This window comes from Microtus pennsylvanicus, chromosome 21 (assembly GCF_037038515.1).
Source record: "Microtus pennsylvanicus isolate mMicPen1 chromosome 21, mMicPen1.hap1, whole genome shotgun sequence".
Taxonomy (NCBI): domain Eukaryota; kingdom Metazoa; phylum Chordata; class Mammalia; order Rodentia; family Cricetidae; genus Microtus; species Microtus pennsylvanicus.
In genome coordinates this window covers 32,113,539-32,130,785 of record NC_134599.1, presented here as the reverse complement: position 1 = coordinate 32,130,785, position 17,247 = coordinate 32,113,539, and the positions used below count along the sequence as shown (strand labels likewise).

At 40.6% G+C, this 17,247-nt stretch overlaps 1 protein-coding gene across 1 annotated transcript in view; it reads left to right on the top strand.

The window, feature by feature from the left end:
* Thada (THADA armadillo repeat containing) overlaps window positions 1-17,247 on the top strand; it is a 302,624-nt gene that overhangs the window by 55,249 nt on the left and 230,128 nt on the right. The window contains exon 23 of the mRNA XM_075955218.1: window positions 16,220-16,352. Coding sequence (XP_075811333.1) covers window positions 16,220-16,352 — 133 coding nt within the window. The remainder of the gene's footprint in view (window positions 1-16,219; window positions 16,353-17,247) is intronic.

The window sequence follows — 17,247 nt, the reverse complement described above, 5'->3', positions numbered from 1 at the left end:
TCAGGATAAACAAGAATGGGGAATATACTATTCCTTTTTTCTGGGAAATTTTTAAAAATAATATTTATATGTATAACACAAACAAATGTGGAGTTAGTGTTCTGTAATCTGATTTTCTCATGTAGCAATTTCTGTTTGGGATTTGATGAATATTCATACTTTCTTTGTAAAACACCATTACCGCTAAATATGATTGTGTATGCCTGTAATTTTAGTATTCTGGAGGCTGAGGCAGGAGAATTTACATAGCAAGGCCCTCCACCAAACCCAAACAACAAAATAAGCTGAAGCTATAACTGTCTTACATGAGGTACTCACAGAAGTGCCTTCTCCACTTATAATTCTGCCCTACACTTACAATTGTTAGCAACCTCAGTATTTAATTGGGGGGGCTTAAGTATATTTAAATCATGGATAAATTCAAATTTCTGGTGAAAATCATAAATGGGACTCTCCTTGTCCTTTATATTTGAAGTTGCTGTTCTAATTTAAAGATTCCTAAACTAGAGAGTGCAGTTGGGGACTTTGATTTCTTCACATTTAAAGCTTAACTGTGGGGGTAAATTGTTGAACAGAGGGCTGGAGAGGTGGCTCAGAGATTAAGAGCATTGCCTGCTCTTCCAAAGGTCCTGAGTTCAATTCCCAGCAACCACATGGTGGCTCACAACCATCTGTAATGAGGTCTGGTGCCTTCTTCTGGCCTGCAGGCACACACAGACAGAATATTGTATACATAATAAATAAATAAATATTTAAAAAAAATTAAAAAAAATTGTTGAACAGAATTGTAAGTGTAGAAATTACCTTGTGAGCACTTCGTGGTATCTTACTCTTCATATGGGAGTTGCTCTGACTACTGAAGGATGGGCATTCTACAATTATCTGCTGTAGTAATTATAACATATTCACATTATTGACCCCCTGAATAAACTGCTGAGAGCTAGCAGTTTTAGGTATAAAACACTAGTAATTTATATATTTAATCTTTATCAATGAATTATAGTTCCTTTGGTGCAAATCTAAGTGAAAATCTTTTATGAACAATTGGAATGTATAGTAAAAACTAAGTTCTCCTTTTTCTGGAGAACAAAAGAATGTATCTTTACATAGTTGTACAAAAAAATAAATGGTAAGTGTAATATATTGGGGAGAGGTTCATTCTTCTCTGATTAACATTATATTGTCTGATCTTTTATTCGTGTTTCATTGGACAGATATTCTTTTCTTTAAAGACTTATCTATCTATCTGTCTGTCTATTTATTTATATGCATACAGCATTTTGTCTGCATGTATCTCTGCAGGCCAAAAGAGGTACCAGATCTCATTATGTATGGTTGTGAGCCACATGTGGTTGCTGGGAATTGAACTCAGGACCTCTGGAAGAATAGCAGGTGCTCTTAACCACTAAACCATCTCTCCAGCCCAACAGATATTTTTGAATCACATACTTACTGCTCACTCAATGTCCTATGGATTTTATTTGAAATATGCATAATTAAATTAAGAATAGGTTATAGCTAGGAGGTAGTTGCACAGACATTTAATCCCAGCACTTAGAAGGATTAGGCGGGTGGATTTCTGTGAGTTCGAGGCCAGCCTGGTCTTCAGAGCTAGTTCCAGCTACATAAAGAAACCCTGTCTCAAAAAAACAAAACAAAACAAAAACAAAAACCAGTGTGGGTTCTAAGCTTATTCTGAGGTGCTATAATCCTGAAGAGCCCTATGAATTGGGGGAGTCTGAACCATATGAATAGTCAGCACTTTGTAGGTCTGGCTGCCATAAAACTCACAATGTAGACAATGCTGGCCCAAGACTCAGATTCTTGTGCTGGAATGTAGGTCTGTGCCAGCCTGCTGATTCCTTCTTTCCATTTTTATAGTAGATTGAAAGGATTTTGTGAAAGCTGGAATGTCTTAATGTTAATTTTCTACGTCACTGTGGTTACTATATTGTTAGTGACCTTTGAATTTTTATTTTTCATATCTATTTTACGTGAGCGTTTTTGCCTGTATGAAAGTGTACCTGGTGCATGCAATACCCACCAAGGCCAGAAGAGGGCATCAGGAGTGCTAGAGCGCTTCCTTGTGGTGCTAGGAACCAAACCTGAGCCCTCAGAAAGAGCAACGTGATCTTGACCACTGGTCTCCATTTCTCCAGCCCCTGAATTGTTTTTAAGTCTACTCCTGTAAGGTCAGCCCATCCCCTATTTTGGAAATTTTAATACTGGTTTTCAAAGTCTTTTTAATATGTTTTCATTTAGATATAAGAACAGAAGAACCTTGCTCTCAGTGAGTGTTCTGTAACGTAGAGTTTTCAAACTAATGTTTTATGATTTAATCTTCTTTCTTCTTGGTCTCAAGGACACATTCTGTGCTGAGTACTCTGTGGGCACGTCCTCCCACCACCTTTCATGTAGCGTCCGTATTCTTCCTGTGGCTTCTCCGCTTGTTTCCTCGTTGTTGCCCCTGCTCTCAGCTAAGGTTTAGCGCAGTGTCTGCCGTCTCCACCTGCAGTGGTGTTGGTGAGGGCGGGCGGGGAGGGAGCCTCTCTTGATAATGTCATTTCCCCACTGCTCTCATTTATGCACATCCTTCTTCAGATTTAAAGTTTCTCCATATTTCAGAGGCATGCTCCCTTTCAGAGACTGCCTCTGTGCATACAGTCTTCTTGCACAACCTGTCAGAGCCATTAAATTTTAAAAACATAAAACCAGAAGAAAGAATGGATAAAGTTTTCACTTATGAAATAGTTGGAGATAGGAGAAAATTTTCTAAATAAATTTTTCTGGAAAGGGTTTCAGGAAATGAAGATAAGTATCTCAGTTAACGGCGCCTAACAAGTAATATAACTAATTCAGACTCACCAAGAAAATAACCATGGCACTACATAGGTGGATGGAAGAAGCGTTTGGAAAGTTCCTTTGTACTCAGGGAATCTGATGTGTTGCTACAAAATAGTCCAATGACCAATTAGTGGAGTCTATGGCAGATGTAATCTTGTATTGTGGGTTTGTTTTTTTTCTTATCTTAAAGAACTTATCCACTAGGAGTGAGATAACTCTGTATAGAAGTTGGACTAACCTGTTTATGGAATAGCAATTTGCTCCAGTCCTGAACATCATCTGGAGCCTGCCTTGTACATTTCTGCTACTTTTCTAATTTTAAAAATGTTAAAACTTATTATTTTCAGTGGTTTATTGACTCTTGAGTGTGGGCATGCTAGGCAAGTAGTGTTCATTGAAGGGTAGCCGCCCGCTCCCTGATCCATTTGGTATGGGCTCAGGCTGACCACTGGAAGAGGAAAATAGCAACGACAAACTTCCTTCTGGCCTCTTCGTGATTGTGATGAAGAAGACAAATCACAGTGCTTTGATTCTGTCCTCTTGGTTTGAAGTACAGACAAAATATAAAGGTTTTTCCCTAGTTGTCGTCATACTCCGTCCAGGAACTGATGGAAGCAGAGGCAGAGATCCACAGACAAGCCCTGCGCGGAGCTCTGAGAGTCTTGCAAAAGAAAGGGAGGAGGGATTGGACCAGCCAGGGGGTCACGATGGGGGAACCCACAGAGACAGGTGACCTGAGCTCATGGGATCTCATGAACACTGGACCAACTGTCAGAGAGCCAAAATGGGACTGACCTAGGCCCTCTATATGTGTGTGACAGTTGTGTCTTTTCGTAAGGCTTCTAACAGTGAGCTGGCTTTTGCTAACCTGTTTCCCATGCTGCATTATCTGGCCCTGTCTCGATGTAAGGGGAGGAGCTGGGTTCTGCCTCAATGTGATGTGCCATGCTTTGTGCCAGCCCAAGGGAGACCTGGTGCTTTCTGAATGGAGATGGATGAGGAGTGGGTGGGGAGAGTAAGTGTGAAGGGGGGGGGGGCTGGTTGCTATGTAAAATAGATGAAAAAAATGTGCTTTAAATAAAAAAATTTAAAAACTATATGAAGGTATAATTTAAGTGAGTTCCACTGCTAGCTTGCTAAGAACAGTAAAATACCTAACCTGTCTGAGACGTTGTGTCCCTTTTCAAGAAAAGGACTCCAGCTCCTTTCAGCCTGAGCATCCCACTCACCGTGTGCAGTGCTGCCTTCTGATTGCTTGGGAAAGTCTGGGGGGTTTTATGGTGAAAGATGATAGGGAACTGGATGCATTTTAAGAATTATTTTTATTTTTGTGAGTAATGTGTATGTGTGGGTGTGCGCACACTATGTATATATGTGAGGATCAGGGGACAACTGTGGGAGCTGGTTAATGCCTCCTTTGTTCTATGAGTTAGTTCATCCTGCTTAGCCATCTCCACAGCCCTGCAATTGGATATATTTTTGTAAGTTCCCTTTAGTACTGTTAAACTGATTTCGTAGGTGTATGTAGATTAATAATATGTAGTTTAAGGAACTCTTTTTTGATGAGACTTGAACCCTTAATAACTTAAAATTGTATGATATTCTTGAGGCTCACTACATTGGTAAAGTAGTCAAAGCAAAAGAGTCTTCAGACAAAGATGGTGTGTCCTCTTTAATTGGGGACATTTGCTGACAGAAGCAGGATAATGGAATTCCCCTAGTCTGTGGTTGGTGACTGCAGAGTGTTGGCAAGAAGCAGTTCTTCATTTCGGGATCCTTTCCCTTTTCCTTCCTGACCCCAGACTGTGATGAGGAACCAAAACAAACAACCAGAACTTGCTGCATTGTTCTTGGGAGTCTTCCCTTTACCTGGCAGTATCTTCTCTTAGCAAACACCAGTCATCCTGGTGTTTTGAAATCACTTCCTTATAAAGCTGGCTTTCCTTGCTGGGGAGTGGACTTGAGGAGCCAAAACTTGAGGGTGTTTCATCTTATAGCTACTATGACTTTGTGTTGAGAAATCTTAAGGTTACAGCCTCTCTTCCCTACACACCCTTTTTAGTTTGCGGGTGTACCAGAAGACATGGTACTGCGCAGCAGCGGCCACCAGCTCGGTTTGGTTTATTTGTATGCAATCATTCAGCAGAAAGTTTCTGCTGCATCAGCATGCCAGATGCTATACAGGGCAAACTCTCTGGACTACTGAAAATAGAGTGTTCTAGGCTGCATTCCTGGGAACTTAAAGAACATTGGTAGGGCCTAATCCAGGTGTGAAGGCTTCTATGAGGCTGTGCTGAGGTGTTGGGGGTTGTTCTCATCAGAGGCTTTAGGTACTTCATATATTTAGGGTGAGACTGTCTGTGTGTAACAGTCACTAAAGGAGTAAAGAATATCTCTTTCGTAAAGTCTCTCTGTGGAGCCTGACTACCCTGAAGCTCTGTAGAGCAGGCTGGCCTTGCAATCGCAGAGATCCTCCTGCCTCTGCCTCCCGAGTGCTGGGATTAAAGGCGTGCTCCACTGCTGCCCAGCTGTGGTGGGTATTTCTTAGGGACTAGCAGTTCAGTATGTAAGTTACAGTATGTAAGGAATTGTGACAGGAGACACTAGTAGAGGAGAAACAGTGGTAAGATGTGGGGTTTGCTACCAAGGAAGTTTTATTTGAGTGTGTTTATGGGCTCATGTGGAAGCTACAGGATGTCATTTCAGGAACCATCTACCTTGTTCTTTGAGAAAGTTTCTTAATGACTTAGAGCTCACCAGGTAGGCTATGCTGGGTGGCCAGCAAGTCCCAAAGATCTTCCTCTTTCTACATTCCCAATGCTGGGAATATAAGAGCACCTAGCTTTTTTACGTGGGATCTGGGTGTTGAACTCCAGACATCATGTTACTTTAGCAACTGACATGTTCTTATCCCACTAGAGCAGCAATTCTCAACCTGTGGGTCATGGCCCCTTTAGAGTTCCAAGGACCCGGAGGTTGCATATCAGATATTTATGATTCATAAAAGCAAAATTACAGTTATGGAGGAGCAATAAAATAATTTTATGGTTGGGGTCACTACACCATGAGGCACTGTAAAAGGGCTGCAGCGTTAGGAAGACTGAGAACCGCTGCTCTTGAACTTTCAACCTAGCAACTTAATGTTTGGGATTAGTAAGTAAAGTATGGAGTCACTAGGCAGAAATTAAAGACCAAGAGGAAGATCAGCTGTGTCCCAGGTGATAGAAGGAATCATTGGGAGCAACAATAGAAAGCAAGAGAAGTCCTCGATAGGAGACAGGCCATGATGTTTGGGGTGCTGTTGGGAAGCTGCCTAGAGGGATAGCAGACAGACAGTTGGGGTACAGGTCCAGAGGTTAGGAGAGGAGGCAGAGGTGGAGACGCAGGACTGGGGAAAACATCTAGTGCTGTGAAAATAGGGAGGGTTAGATACTCTGGGCAGAGACATATATTTAGGAAATTAGACAAACAGGGAACATTTGAAGTTATTGCCTGGAGAAGGTCTCCTAAAGAGCCTTGCAAGAAAAGGAAAAAGTTACATTGTTACCTGTTGCTAAAGTTCAGAAATGCTGAAACATAGTTCCTACCCTATTTTTACATGTGCAATCACTTCACACTCCAGAAACAAGTACTAGTCTTCAGTCTGAACTTCATTTGGGTTTTTGTTCTTGAATCCTGGGAAAAGCTCATCCTTGGGGCAAGATTTAGGCTAATAGGTTTGCTGTTGATAGGCTTCCCATGGGTGGCAACTCTCACCCCTGAGAAACACTTGTGCATTCCCTCTTTAATAGTTACTGTATCCTCTTATCTCTTTCTGGGCCAGCCTGCTTTGTTAGAACGCCACGCCCAGCAGAGCTGGTCATTTAACTGCAGATATTTATTGAGCTCCCACCAGGGTGCTGAGCCCTGTTGTAGATACTTGAAAGTACAAAAATGGACAGGAGAGAATATGTCCGTGATAGTGTGCAGCTTGTATTTTATTTTATTTATTTTTTGAGACAGGGTTTTACTGTAGCTTTGGAGCCTGCTCTGGAACTAGTTCTTGTAGACCAGGCTGTCTGAATTCCCAGAGATTCGCCTGCCTCTGCCTCCTGAGTGCTGGAATTAAAGGCGTGTGCCACGACCGCCTGGCTGCAGTTTGTGTTTTAAAGCACACTTATGAAGCTATAACATTCTATCAAATAGCAGTGTGTATGCACTCTAGCACATGTAGAGGTCAGAACACAGCTTTGGGGAGTCAGTCCTCTCCTTCCACTTTGAGAGCTGAGGATCAAACACAGGCTGTCTGTTTACCCACTGAGCTACCTGCTTGCTTTTCTTTGTTGTTTTGAGACAGAGCCTCCTATAGCCCAAGTTTAAGCGCACCTTTTAGTTGAGGATAACCTTAAACTTATGATCTCCCCTTCCCCCCTTCCAAGTACTGGGATTACAGGTGTGCACTGCCAAGCCCCACTTAGCAGTGTGCTTTTGATTTGATAAAGTTTGGTGACAGAGAAAGCCCCCCTCCTTTTTTTCTCTTTAGACTCGAGTAGTATTTGAAAGGACCCGAATGACTAGAAGCAGCAGAGTTCTGAGAAGAACTAATATGTAAGTCCTTAGGTATCCAAGAGCAAAATGGGCTAAAGTGAAATTTAATGTGATTATCCAAATATGTAAGGCTTTGTAAACCCAGATAATGGACTAAACGTGTATGGAGATGCATATTTTTTAGTTTCCTGTGAAACACATTTGGAGTAAATCTGTTGTGTAGGCGTCCAGGAGAGGGTACCTGGTACTGGCCTAAAACATGACTGCAACTCTTGTGCCTTTGCATAGTGTTTTAGCCATCCAAAAGTGTTGTCTTCTCAATAGCCAGCTTTGAGTGGCCAGCGATGCTTAACTGAAACTAACACTACCACTAATTTATATCAAATTCCAGTTTGTCCTCAGAGCTTCTGTTGGCATTTTATACCGTTATCTAAGTGATTGTCAAATGAAACTGAAGGAAACAAAGTGAAGGTGTGTGGCAGTGTGCGAATGTATTGGCCATCAGCCCATACAGATAGCTTTACTTTACTGATGCTGATTTGTCTGGACACCATACCTTAACTGAATCAATTATTCTTTAGAGCTGTTTTAAACCTGACAGTTTTCACTTTTTCCTGTTCTGATGAGCAAAGGGAAGGACTTCCTTTCTGTACTAAAAGCCCTTAGTAGCCTGGCGAGTGAATTATTTGGTAAATAAAGGTGTTTGGTAAACTAGCGAGGTTGTACATGATTAATTTCTTGGCAGTTGTGTCTTGGTACATTTCTGGGAATTTGTGTCATACATTAGCTTTCATGTGTTTCCTGTTTCAATGTGAAAGCTTTATGCTTGCAGGTGGAAGTTTCTTCAGGCCATTGTGAATGGTTCAGCTAATATAAAAAAATGGTATATTAACAAGACTGGGTCTCCCTGGTTCCCCAGGGGAGTCGGAGTACCTCCAGAATGGATGAGACACAGTTCATTTCATGCCAGGCCAAGCTGAGTTTTCTGTAGGATCTTCTGATTGCCAGGATGCTTTCTGCCTATGCCATCCAGTCCATTAGCACTACTTTAGCATTTTAACTCTGATGACGTATGTTCAATGACCAAATCAGTCTGAATAAAGCACGAGTGGGAAGATGATTTCTGTTTTGTTATATTTAGGAAATTTCCTTGAAACAGTGCACCCAGAGCACTTTCTGAGTGAACAGCTTTAGAAGTTGGTTCCAGGGTATAGTGTATATACACCAGCTACTTCTTCATGGTTTTTAGTTCATTTGTTTGGGAGTGAAATCCACTGAAACAAGTAACAGGAGCTGATAGTATCTTTAGTACCAGCGAATCAAACCAAAAATGTAATGTAGCATAAAGTCAGCTCCCTTGAAGTAGTGCTTTCTTATTAAGCTGAAGTTTTAGTGTTTTATTTTTATTAATTTTTTTACCCAATTTACAAAAAGTGTAAAAGTCTGAGAGACAGCAGTTGGCTAATTTAAATTAAGGAACGTGGGTAAACTATGTATAACTAGCTTGTTATAAACAAGCTGTGGGGAGCCAGGGTTGCACAGTGACAGTTTGTAAATAAACTCAAGACATGACTGAGGGTGGATCTGGCCTTGTGGATTGTTTCTTTTTTTCAAATTGGGTCTTAGTACATAGTCCAGGGTAACCTCAAAGTCAGGATCCTTCTGCCTCAGCCTCAAGTGCTAGGATTGTACGGCACCTGGTTGATTGTCTTTTGAAAGGGTTGTGCTGAATGTTGTGTTGAGAATAAATGGTAACAGTAAAACTAGAGCATCCGTTTGGGAGGTTACAGTCGGACTTGAATTCCAAAAGAGGTGGCTGAGGTTTGGAGGACGGCAGAGATGGGAAACCTGCCCAGAGTCTGGATCATTTCCAAGTCAAATGTCCATGCTGTTGACAGCTCAGATAGGGCAGTTTTTAGAAGGGAGGGTGCAGAGGAGCTCTTTCTAACTCGTTAGTAAAATGTGGCAGTCTGGTAGGGCAGGCTCCTGGAGCAGAGCGGGGCTTTGTTTTGTGGACATCCTGTTAGCACCACTTAGATTTGTTTAACTTTGCTGAAGTACATCTTTCAGGATTTCCTTTATTCAGAATCCCAGGTAGTCTTTATTATTATTATCATTACATTTAACTTACTCACTGACTAACTGTATATATGTGTGTGTGCCACTTGTGAGTGTGTAAGGGCTAGAGGACAACTTGAAGGAGTCTGTTCTCTCTGCACTGTGTAGGTCCCACTGAGACATCTAGTCCACCCAGCAAAGATCTTTCTGATGTGTCTCAATCTAGATTTCGCTTCAATTTTTTAATATAATTTAATATGGTATAGAATTCCAACAACAGGTAGTTATCCTTCGGTATTTTAAATATACTATTTTGTCTTTTATTATTGATAATGAGAAACTTGGTTTGTTTGTTTGTTTGCTTGCTTGTTTTTTGAGACAGGATTTCTACGTGTAGCCCTGACTGTCTTGGAACACACTCTGTGAACCAAGGATGGCCTTAAACTCAAAGATCTGCCCTGCCTCCTGAGTGCTGGGATTAAAGGTATGCACCACCATCACCTGGGTGAAAAACTTATTTTTGATATAATTGACGTTTTTAAAATTTTAAGTTTAATTTTTTAGCATTGATACCATCTCTTTTGGAAATTATACTTTAATACAGAATGTGTTTGGTGTTTTTATTTTTATTTAAGCCTGTTTTCTTTTTTCAGCACTGTTTGTTTTTCGTAATTTCTTGCACTTGAAAAAGTCTGACAGAGTTTCATGTAGCCAAGGGTGGCCTCCAACTTCCTATGTAGCCAGAGCTGGTCTTGAACTCATGATCTTTCTGCCTTTACCTCCTAAGTGCTGGGATTACAGGTGTATATCATGCCTGGCAGGTAAATATTCCTTTTGTGTTTTTCTCCTTTGCAGTACAGCTATTGAACCCAGGGTCTGGCCCGTGCTAGGTGAGCACTCTACCATTGAGCTACATCCCAGCTCTCCTGTCGTTCTTTTTTTTTTTTTTTTTTTTTTTTTGATTTTTTGAGACAGGATTTCTCCGTAGCTTTTTGGTTCCTGTCCTGGAACTAGCTCTGTAGACAAGGCTGGCCTCGAACTCACAGAGATCCTCCTGCCTCTGCCTCCCGAGTGCTGGGTTAAAGGCATGCACCACCACCGCCCGGCTCTCCTGTCCTTCTTAAGAAGAAATCATTCCTTCATTATTTCTTTAATATACTAAAGTGAAATTATTTTAAGGTCTTTGTCAGTCTGCCCTATAAAATTAGTTTGATTTAGTAGGTTCTAATTATTTTTAGCTGTCCTTAATATAAAATTCTTTGTGTTGTGAGGTTTGGTTTGCTGGCTATAATTAGGAACCTTTTGATTAATTGTGTGTTTATTTGGATTCATTCCTCTGAGGAGGTAGATCAGATGGTGTCATTTTGGTCTATCTCTTCCTAATTACCCTGGATATCATAGATTTAACTACCAATTCAGTAGACAGTCTGGTAAGGGTGCTATGGCTTTTCTTGGTTGTAGCCCCAGCTCTAGAAGTCACCCTTATTCAAGCCTTCTCTCATGGGAGAGATAGCCTTTGAAATTCCCTTCTGGAAAAAAGACTGCTTTCCCCACAGAGCTGATTTCATGGCCACGGCTGCTGGTTCCAAATCTGCCATACTATATAAGCCTCGTTCCTGTGTCAGCTTTTTCACTTCTTATTTCCTGTGGTTAGCTTGTTCTTCCTTAGCTGTTTTTAGGGCTTCTAGGTGTACGTTTTGGGTGTTTGCGGGTGTTGTGTGAGTGTGGGAGGATGCCTTTTCAAAATGTAAGTCAGAAATTTCACTGAAACTCTTAAAAATAACCTTAAATTTCTTATAATCAGATAATATTTTTATGAAATGCCTCTGGGGAGTTTATTAAACATGTTCCAAAGCTAAACTCCTGTATAGCCGCATTCATGTGCTGGAGGAGAAAACTGGGAAGTTAAGCATCTGTGACTTGTCCTAGGTCTCATAGCTTTTACATAGCCCAGAAGGGAGCTAACCCCAGGAACTTGGCTCCATAATTGGTGTTTCTAGACACCAACTTGGATATTTGTCCACCCTGACTTCCTAGTTGGTGTCCTTGACCTCTGTGTTTGCACTTCCATCTGTCAGAGGAAAGAATATTTTCTCTTGCATTTGTTTGTTCCAAGGATGATGCAAGATCAGATGTGTGGAGCGTGACATTGACTAGATAGATGCATAATAGGCATGCAATAAATGTTTTCTTTTCTTTCTTTTTTTTTTTTTTTTGGTTTTTCGAGACAGGGTTTCTCTGTGGTTTTGGAGCCTGTCCTGGAACTAGCTCTGTAGACCAGGCTGGTCTCTATGTAGCAGGCAAATATATTTCCAGTATGATAATTTAAATAAGGCTTTAAGGTTTTGTTTGGAATGCAGTGTGTTTGATCTGAATAAAGAAAGTGAGAGTTACATTGTTGAGCCAAAGTTTTGTATGTGACTTTGGGGTGGGAGGTCTGGTCCACAAGAGGAGCAGAGCTAGGAAGCAAGGGAATCAAAGAAATAGAATTCAACAGCAAATGCTAGACTGAAAACCAGACAATTAAAGAATTCAGAAAAACTGGTTTGATGCTGGGGAATCCCAGAGCAGAACAAGGTCTGGACTGGGTGGCAGGAGTGAACGCCCCGAGCATTTCTCGGAGCTTGTTCTGAGGTTGCTGGGTCTTCAGTGGGCACAGAAGGTTCTTTTGAAGATACTTTGCCCAGCTGTAATCTTGTAGAACATTCTTCTAGCCCTATTTTGGAAATCCCCAAATTAATAAGGAACATTTGGTCCTCAGTATGCAATACCCAAGGGAATAAATAGGTCTGGCTAAGTGTTTACATTTCAGATAGCCAAGAATCTAAATGAGGGAATTGTCTTTGGGACCTTGGTTAAAGCTTGTTTTCTGGCATCTCCTGCTTTCTGCTATTTAGGCTTTCCACCATTCTTCTGAACAGCCTTCAGTGTCTAGCTTGCATCCCATTCCTCCCACGACACCTCCAGCCCTCTGTACCCTGGACCTAGTAATATAACTCCATTAACTTAGAAAGTTCGTCAGTGCTGATGAACAGGAGTATGTGTGGAGACTATAAAAAGATGCTTAGTTGGAAATATGGGTGTGTGTATATTTGGTGTGTGTGTGTGTGTGTGTTGTATGCTAGTGTAGAAGCCAGCAAAGAGAAGAACCTTATTAAAACAACATCTGTGTATAAATTGGTGAAGTTAAAATAGGAATGTTAGCTCCAGGTCATATATAACCTTTCAAACTTAAGGAGAATATGATAATTTAAATCAAGATTTGATTGGTAGCCAGTTTACATGAAAGGGTGACACCTGCTGAGGTGGCCTACTGATCCCAGACCTGCCTGGCTGCTGTGGCCTTCATTTGCTAGCCCGGGAAGGGTATAGGAGAGGCTGTGTTGAGAAGCCTTGTTGAGCTAGTGTCTAGTGTGCTATCTCAACGCACTTGATAGGAACACAGGTTCCTGTCATGTCCTGCATTCATTTCTCCCTGACTCTCTTGCTTAGTGAAGTCTAACTAGAGACCTGACTTGCCACAGGCTGCAACCTTGTCTTTAAGACAGTTCTTTAGTAGAGCAGAAAATGCAAGGAAATGATATTCATAGACAATCTAGATCAAGTTATTCTGGGTGACTTTCCTAACTTCTGTAATTCCAACATGTTTTTGAATCACACACATAAAATGCCTTTTGCTTTAGTTTTTAAAAAATTCCCTTATCTACTACTAATTGTGAGCTAAATTAACCCATATGTGTATGTATGTATGTGCGTTTGTATGTGTGTGTGTGTGTATATATATATATATATACTTCCTATTTTTAATAGTGAAAAAAGACTCAAAGAATGTAGCAGTCTAATCTATGACTGTATCATTAGCACTTAAATAATTGTTTTGAACAATCGAGTTCAATTTTTGATTGGGAAATGAAAGATTATACCAAGTTAGGTTATTTATTAATTTATTTCTGCTTATTTCTGTTGCTGTGTGTAACAGCATGTGCATGAGAGTGCAGATGCCTTTGGAGGTCAGAAGATGGTGTTGAGTCCTCTAGAGCTGGAGGATTTTTGGTTGCCCAACATGGGTGCTGGGAACTGAACTTGGGTCCTCTTACAAGAGTAATACCTGTTCTTAACTGCTGAGGCAGCTCTCAAACCACAGAGTTGGAAATGTAAATATAAGCTAAGGAAATTACTACCTGTGACTGACTGGGAATGGAGTTTATTGGAAGAGTAGTTACCAGGCACATGCAAGGCCCTGGGTTCTATCCCCAGTACAAACATAGGAAATTTATCTTTAAAATGATAGAGTCGGGAGCAGCTTTGGTCCTTAAAATATAAATATGCATATATATACACAAACATGTTAATTAGAGAATAAGAGTTCCTATTGCCTTTATTCATTACTCAGATCCAACAGTTATCAGAATTTGCCACAAATGCTTTATACCTTTGCATGGTAGCTGTTGAAGTATTAAAATATTAATCTTGGTTTGTGAATTTTACTCTCGGACCTTTCTATATGTGTCTCTACAAATGTGGACACTTTTCCTCATGTCTGGCATGGTTACATCCTCGGTGTCAACTATATCTAGAGCATTTATAATTTTTTTATATCACTTGGCAATATCATTCTTGCATTTTTATCTGTTCTAGTCAGGGTCTAAACAAGGTTGTCACTTTAGAAGTTGTTGTTAAGCCTGTGGCTCTTACTTAGTCTCCTGATTAAGATTTTCTTCTACCTCAGTACTGGGGATTGAACCTACAGCCTTGAATGTGCCAACTGAACTACATCCCCAGCCAGTGGTTTAAATTTTTGAGAGTTGGCTTTGGTGGCTGTGGGACACAGGCGGGGAAAAGCAAGGATAGAGGGGTGGATTTTAATCCATTCTATGAGGAAATGTTTAAAATCCCTGCTGAAAAAAAAAAAATAAAGTATTTAAGCCAGGCGGTGGTGGCGCACGCCTTTAATCCCAGCACTCGGGAGGCATAGGCAGGCGGATCTCTGTAAGTTCGAGACCAGCCTGGTCTACAAGAGCTAGTTCCAGGACAGGCTCCAAAACCACAGAGAAACCCTGTCTCGAAAAAACGAAAAATAAAATAAAATCCCTGCTGAGTGTGGGGGATTTGACTCTAATTTTCAGGGCTGAAATTCTGCGGTCCATGTTTGAGTGGTATTAGTTCTATATTTAAGTCAATGTGAAACATTTACATAAATTTCAGTTGTTCTGGAGTGTGTAGTTAGAAATGCAAGTTCACTGTTTTACAACAGAATGAAGAAAAATCCCAACTGTGTTCCTAAGGTGCAAATCTTGCTCTAAATTACAGCCAATTATTTTTCTGATGATTGTTTTCTTCTATTTAAAGTAAAAGCATTTTTCACAGCTTGATATCTGTTTACTTAATGTGCTAATTTCAGTTAAGCAGATCCTGGTCCTTAATTCCTACTTGGGAAGGCTAAGTCAGGGATTGCCACATTCGAGGCCTGTGTGGGCAACTTCTGAAACCTTTTTCTCAAAATAAAAACCAGAAAACAACTGGGGATCTCGCTTAGCAGTAGGATTTTTTTGTGTGGTGCATTAAGACCCCCAGCTAACCTCTAGTACCACTTCCCTTAGTCAGGATGTCCTCTTTCCAAGGTGCCTGTTTCCCTTCATTGAGTATGCTGCTACTTGAGCTAATGTTAATACAGTAAAGTGTGATGTTCAATGGGTCTCTTAAACATTGACTTGAAAGTGTCCTCAGATCCTACAAGGAAGCAAGAGAGAAGGAGCTCCTGAGAGTTGCCTCTGGCCCCTATGCCATGGCGGTCTTGCCTGTTTACACACACACACATCTACATACACAACACACACTTGTGCATACATGCACACATATATACACACACTTGTGCATACATGCATACATATATACACACACTCAATTTTAAGAACATCCTCTAATATAGTCAGTTTTTTAAGCATGTTTTGCCTCTTCCTAGATAAATTTCATTCTTAATACTCTACAGGTTTGAAAAAATACTATTTGCGAAAAACCACATTTTAAGTAAGATGAAAGAAATTATTAAAATGTAAGTTTAAATTCATTCATTTACTTTGACTTGTGTAATCTCTATAATTAAAAATCAATTACAGAAAACTATACTATGTGTGATGTTTGTATTGGAAACCTTAAGTCTTACAGTATGAATATCCGTATGAGCTTTGTGAGCCCCCTTCATACCCTTGTGAGTATTGAGGCAGGCCTGTGTGATCAAGTGTTTGTAGATCATACTTTACACACATTAGTTGTAGGAAGTAGTACCTTTAGTGGCTTTAAGTCAAGACAGATAGTAAAGAGGGGTCTTAGTTACTTTCTCATTGCTATGATCAAACACCCTGAAAATGCAACTTCAGGGAGATGGTTTATTTTGGGTCACAGTACAGTCCTCACAAGAAATCCAGGCATTGGAAGCTCAAGGGAGCTGGATCCAGAGCCAGAAAGAAGAGGGTGAATGCCAAGCTCCCTCTCTCCTTAGTAAGTCCGCCCACAGCTGATGGGCTTACCTCCGCTGATGGTGGTCCTTCCCAGGTATGCCCAGAGGCTTGTCTCTTGGGTGACTCAGGATCTCAGCAGGCTGACATCGACAGTAACTGTTAAAACAGGTATATAATAATAGGTTGAGAAGTCAAGTAAGACACTTTGTAAATTGAGTCTTCACAAAATGAAATGTTCATTATTTCTGACAGTGCTAATGAGCGTCATTAGTTTGTGCTTTTACCTGTTAGAGCCTGATAATCCCAAACATTTGCTTGTTTGTACCTTTTAGGTGCTCTGATGTGAGTCTGCAAAAGCTGCCGGAGCAGTGGTTGTGGAGTGTTTTGGAGGAAATTAAAAGCAGCGATCCCTCTTCCAAACTCTGTGCCACCAGGCGCAGTGCTGGGATCCCTTTCTACATACAGGTACTCACCAGAGACCACCGCACTGGTCTCTTTGTTTCTTGAAACTGTATTTTCATCTTCTCAATATGTGAGTGAACATAGTGTATTAGGATGTTTCTGTATTTCCAGTACCACAGCATTTGTGACTTGGTTATTTTTAATTGTTATTCCATTCGTTTATTAATGTGTACGTATGTGCACAGGCATACACATGCTATGGTTCACATGTAGAGATCAGAGGACAGCTTGCTGGAGTTGGGTTTCTCTTTCCATCATGTGATCCCACAGATTGAATTTAGCTTGTTAACATTTGGTGGCAAGCACCTTTATTGACTGGCATCTCGGACAGTCTGTTCTGTGTCAGCTCTGTTCTAGGAGCAGGAGGTCAGTCTTGTAATATAAACAGAGGGTAGTATAGATTTCCATCTGTAATTCAGTAGTCAGAAATCACTGTGGTACAGCTTATTTCTAGGAAGTATTCATATTTGAGTTCTATAATATAGCCATCATAAAAATCATAATCTTAATAGTAATTTACAGTTGTGATGGTTATATCACATCTGTTACTTCATTTAAACCATGCCTAAACTCTATGAGATAGGTACAGTTATCATATGAACATATCCTAAGTGAAGAGATTCGGGACTGAGGAAGTGACTTGCCAGAGGTCTCAGGGATGTAAACCTTGCTAGAGCTTAAGCCCAGTCCATCTGACTCTTGACCGCATCTTCATGTGAGACCATATGTGAGTACAGTTCCTGAACACAGATGAAAACATGCTGAACACTTGATTTTTAAAATAATTATACCTTACAACATGTTCATGTCCCATATGCTGTTAGTGCTGCTGACGGATAAATAGTTCTTTTCTGCGGGATAGAGAATAAGAGACTGTCACTTCATTATCCCAAAGAAT